This window comes from Mastomys coucha, unplaced genomic scaffold (genome assembly GCF_008632895.1).
Source record: "Mastomys coucha isolate ucsf_1 unplaced genomic scaffold, UCSF_Mcou_1 pScaffold1, whole genome shotgun sequence".
Lineage (NCBI taxonomy): Eukaryota > Metazoa > Chordata > Mammalia > Rodentia > Muridae > Mastomys > Mastomys coucha.
The window spans coordinates 78,588,367-78,593,459 of NW_022196891.1; the positions used below are offsets into that span (position 1 = coordinate 78,588,367).

At 41.1% G+C, this 5,093-nt stretch overlaps 1 protein-coding gene across 8 annotated transcripts in view; it reads left to right on the forward strand.

Annotated features, from left to right (window-relative positions):
- Positions 1-5,093, forward strand: part of Dnah14 (dynein axonemal heavy chain 14) — a 230,250-nt gene that overhangs the window by 25,750 nt on the left and 199,407 nt on the right. For all 8 annotated transcript variants that reach the window (XR_004109335.1, XM_031336881.1, XM_031336892.1 and 5 more), the window contains one exon: positions 3,012-3,150. Coding sequence is in view for 7 of the 8 variants with exons in the window: in XM_031336881.1 (XP_031192741.1) it covers positions 3,012-3,150 (139 nt within the window). In the remaining variant the exon portion in view is untranslated. The remainder of the gene's footprint in view (positions 1-3,011; positions 3,151-5,093) is intronic.

The following is a 5,093-nucleotide window of genomic DNA, read 5'->3' on the forward strand; positions in this document are numbered from 1 at the left end:
GTCATGAAGAGCAGCTGAGGCTCAGCACAGTGAGAGGCCATGGGAGGCCATTGGTGAAGGTGCAGCCTTAGTTGCAATTGATGGCCCAGGACTGAAAGGGTCATGCAAAGGAGGTGAGGCTTGGCACCATGAAGAGAGCCTATGATAGGCTATTGGTGAAGCTTAGTTACAGCGGAAGACAGCAGTGTTTTGGAAATGCCAGTACCATGCAATGACCACCAAGAACATCAGCAGCAGTGGAGTACAGGCATCTGAAGCTTAGAACACAAGATGTATGCTACAAAGGGCAGAGCTGGAGAAGTTACCCAAGCCCTTGGAGGAATCCAGAAGATTGTGAGTGACCGGTTAAGCCCTTAGAGGAGCCCAGAAGATCGTGAGTTAGATCCCAGACATTGGTTTTGCTTTTGATTGTGACTGTGCCCTGATATTTTTCCCTCTTGAAGAAAGAAAGTATTTTAGTGGAGCCCACAGTTAAGAGACCTTGAATTTTAAAAGATATTGGACATTTTAAATTGATTGAACTTTTAATATGTAAAGACTGTGGGACTTTAGATCTTGGGGATGAATAAGAAAGTAAGGGTTGAGGCTTGATAGTGATGTGTTTGTGTGTGTCAAGTTGGCAAGGGGTCAATTGTACTGGCTGATTTTGTGTGCCAACTTGGAGTTATCACAGAGAAGGGAGCTTCAGTTGGGGAAGTGCCTCCAGGAGATGCAGCTGTGGGTCATTTTCTCAATTAGTGATCAAGGGGGTAGGGCCCCTTGTGGGTGGTGCCATCCCTGGGCTGGTAGTCTTGGGTTCTATAAGAGAGCAGGCTGAGCAAGCCAGGGGAAGCAAGCCAGTAAGAAACATCCCTCCATGACCTCTGCATCAGCTTCCTGACCTGCTTGAGTTCCAGTCCTGACTTCCTCTGGTGATGAACAGCCATGTGGAAGTGTAAGCTGAATAAACCCTTTCCTCCCCAACTTGCTTCTTGGTCATGATGTTTGTGCAGGAATAGAAACCCTGATTAAGACATTTCCTGAAACAGAAATGAAGTAGTCAGAGATAATAGTTGATCTTGTTTTGTGTGACTTCAAGCAGCTGAGTGTTTTTCTTGTCTTTGGTAAACATTTTATTTCCCTGTACTTGTGACTTGAAATGCAGTTGTAATGAACAACACAGAGAAATCCTCCGTGCCCTTTACCTGCTCCCTCCACTGCCCCAAGTTCCACAGCTCACAATATTATGGAACATTATGACTGCCAGAATCTTAATATCAATTAGTATACAGGATATCACTGTCACCACAGTATCTATCATGTTTGCCTTCATGGCTGCCAGCACTCCCTTGCCCAGTGTCTCTCCTTACTCTGTGGTAACTACTGATCTGTGCTCTGATTCTATAATCTTGTCTTTGAAGGAGTGTTCTTATCAGAAATAGTAATAAAAATGCGAAGCAAGTACACAGACTCATGGCAAGGATTGTGATTGGTGGTTCTCAGATGTACACTCAGCTCCAAATGGGTCAGATTATTTATATAGCATATCTATCTATCTATCTATCTATCTATCTATCTATCTATCTATCTATCTATCTATCTACCTCTGTCTATCTATCTACCTACCTATCTATCTATCTATCTATCTATCTATCTACCTACCTACCTACCTATCTATCTATCTATCTATCTATCTATCTATCTATCTATCTATCTAATTAGTCTTTACCCTGTTCGTCATACTTCAGTAAAAAGGTTTCTAAAAAGCCAAATATTCCATAGAAGGAATCCTCTATCAATAGTTGTTTGGTTAGTGCTCAGTGATGTCCTTAGATTCAGATGTGGTGTAGTTTGTTCAACCCATTTCTCTATCAATGAATACTTGCATATTTTCTAGAGTTTTGTCTGTCATAGAAAGCTGCTGTAAATATTTGTGTATGTTTCCATCTCTCTGGGGTAGACACCCAAAATTAAAAGTCTTAGTCATACGGTCATTGGACGTTTGAGTGGGCTTTTTGTTTGTTGATCTGTTTGTCTGAGACAGGGACTTACTGTATACCCAGGCTGACCTGGCACCTTCCTGCCTCAGCCTCCTGGGCACTGGGATTATACGCATGGGCAATCCTGCCAGCCTGTATTTAGTTTTTGAAAGAGTTGACAAACTAATTTCCAGAAAGCCTGTGCCTTTTGTCATCCCTACAATCAACTCAGTTTTTCCTTGCATCCTTGATATCACTTCTATTGTCGCTAGTTTTAATTTCAAACATTCTGATGGGTGTAGTAGCATCTCAGCATGTTTTAATTAGTATTTTCTTAATGCTACGACTCTAACTTTTATTACTCTAATGGTGACCGTCTCTTCATGTCTTCATGCACGTATTTGCCATCTGTCTACCTCATTAGAGAAATTTCTCTTTGTGTCACCACATGAGAACTGTGGGAGGCAGAAGGGCCTGCTCTCCACAGAAGCTCCAACTGGTCCAGGTCTTAGGGAACCTTCTCTCTTCCACTCTGCCTTTTCTTTGGTTCCCACTCTGCCTTTCCTATTTCCAATGTCATTGGCTATGGTTTGTCCTACCTTTGTGATCATGATACATAGAAAAAGAGGATCAGAAAGAAGAAAAAAGCCCTTCTTTACTTTAGGATACAGACAGAAGTTTTCAAGAATTATTATCAAAGTTGTCCCTTATCTAGAGAACATTCCTCTTGTTACTTGGAGAATTTTTTTTTTAGATTTGACCTGGATTCAGTTCCCAGCAGCCATATGGCAGCTCATAATTGTCTGAAACTCCAGTTCCAGGGGAATCCAACACCCTCACACAGGAATACATACAGGCAAAAATACCAATGAACATAAAATAATAAAAGAAAACAAATAAACATATATCTTGAAAGTTTACTAAGTTGATGGTACGTATAATTTTTCATAACACCATGTGATACATCAGAATTCCTAGGGCTCAGTGGCATGACACCACCTGTTTTATTCATTTGGAATGACAGCTAAGTCTGTGTGCATCTTCACCTTTCAGGTCATACCTGTATAGCCATCTTTTCTGTGCTGACGAGTTATATCAAACTTGTTTGCTTTATATGAGAGGACTCTGTGAAGATGCACTAACTCCCAAAAATAACAACAAAGACAACCCGTCTACCATCTGCCTTATCAAGGTGAGTAGATGCAGTACTTTGAGCTAGTAAAGACACACAGAGTCTGGGAAGGCTATGCACAAGGTCTTGGATGAAAGAAACAATTTCTAGATCCATAAGTGAGTCTCTGTGGATGGAGTGATACGTAGCGGTGAAGAACATGGGGACCAGTGGCAGTCAGTTGTAGGAGTTAATGTTTCTTAGAAATTCTGGCCGATGTTTTAACATACGTGACTTGAAGCCATTGTCACATGTCTCTCAGAAGTGCAAAATTACTAACACCTGGTGGTCAGTATGTCAAGAATTCATCACAAATGCATTTCAGTGCTCTTGGTTTAATGAACCAACTTTCCTGTTTCAGGAGTTTAGTAGTGACCTGATTTGATTAGCTTATTGTAAGCTTTTTTGAAAAAAAAATATTAAACACGTAGAACTATAGATCTTAAGTGTTCCACATAGAGTTAAACAGGATTCTAGCTGATTTTTCTTCACTGTCTCAACATGTAGGGAGATGCTGGAAGGTGAAATAGTCCTCTACATCAAGAAAGAGAAATGTGAAGGGATTGGGCGAGTTGTGAGCTTGATAATTTCAAAAAAGTTTTTGTGTTGAATATACATATGTAATAAGATCAATACCTAACACAATACTTAAATTGACATGTTTAGAATCAAATCAACATAAATTTAGAATCAATGTTATATAGGAATTGTTCAATATTCTTTGAGCATATGAGAATTCAGGAGGATGAATTAATCCCTACATATAGAACATGGTTTGCTTTTGTTTGGTTTGGCTTTTGGTTTTTTTGTTTTTGTTGTTATTTTTTTTGATACTGGGTTTCTCAGTGTAGCCCTGGCTGTCCTGGAATATGCTCTGTGGATCAGACTAGCTAGAATTCAGAGATCCCCCTGCCTCTGCCTCCACCACCATCTGGCCATATTTTATGTATCTACATTGGGGATATTAGTATCAATGTTTCACTCTTGTTTTTCTCTTAGTTTTATGAGGCAGAATCGTTCTGTGTATGTCAGTTGGCCTACAAAGTGCTGGGGTCCAGACTGGCCTCTACTTTATAATCCTCCTGCCTTAGCTTTTCCAGTGCTAAGATTCTGAGACTGTGCTACCACGACTGGCTGAATATGATTTCAAAAGTATAAAATTCAGTTCATCTCAGAGACCGATGAGGGAGAAGTATCTTTATATGGTTCTTGTGTAGGAGGAAATGCCTGTTTTAGGTTGTCTTATGAATGAGCTGAATAACAAAAATTTTAAATGATGAAGAAGGGAGCCTGGCATGGTGGTGCACACCTTTAATCCTGCTACCTGGTAGGCAGAGGCAGACAGGTCTGTGAGTTCAAGGCCAGCCAGAGATACGTAGTGTGTACCCGTCTCAAAAAAAAAAAAGAAGAAGAAGAAGAGGAGGAGGAGAAGGAAGAAGAGGAGGAAAAGAAGAATAAAAGGAAGGAAGGAAGGAAGGAAAGAAGGAAGGAGGAAATTATGAGCAGGACAGCTAACGGTCCAGGAAACCCATGTCTGTGCCTAAGACATCATTGGGTAGCTGTGCTCACAATGACAGAGAAAGGATGTTAGGGTTTCCTGGAGACCTTGGATCCTATGAGCTCTCCTCAGAGCACCAAGACTCTTCAGACTTTTACTTTCAAATGGCAGAACTGAGAGAGATCATGGTTTGTCCATGTTCACAGAATAAGGCAGAGACTTCAGATTGTGTTTCAAATTTAGGAGTAGACTGCCTTAGTCTTCTATTCCTGCACAAAACATCATGACCAAGAAACAAGTCGGGGAGGAAAGGGTTGATTCAGCTTACACTCACACATCGCTGTTTATCACCAAAGGAAGTCAGAACAGAAACACATACAGGGCAGGAACTTGGAGGGAGGAGCTGATGCAGAGGCCATGGAGGGATGTTCCTTACTGGCTTGCTTCCCCTGGCTTGCTCACCCTG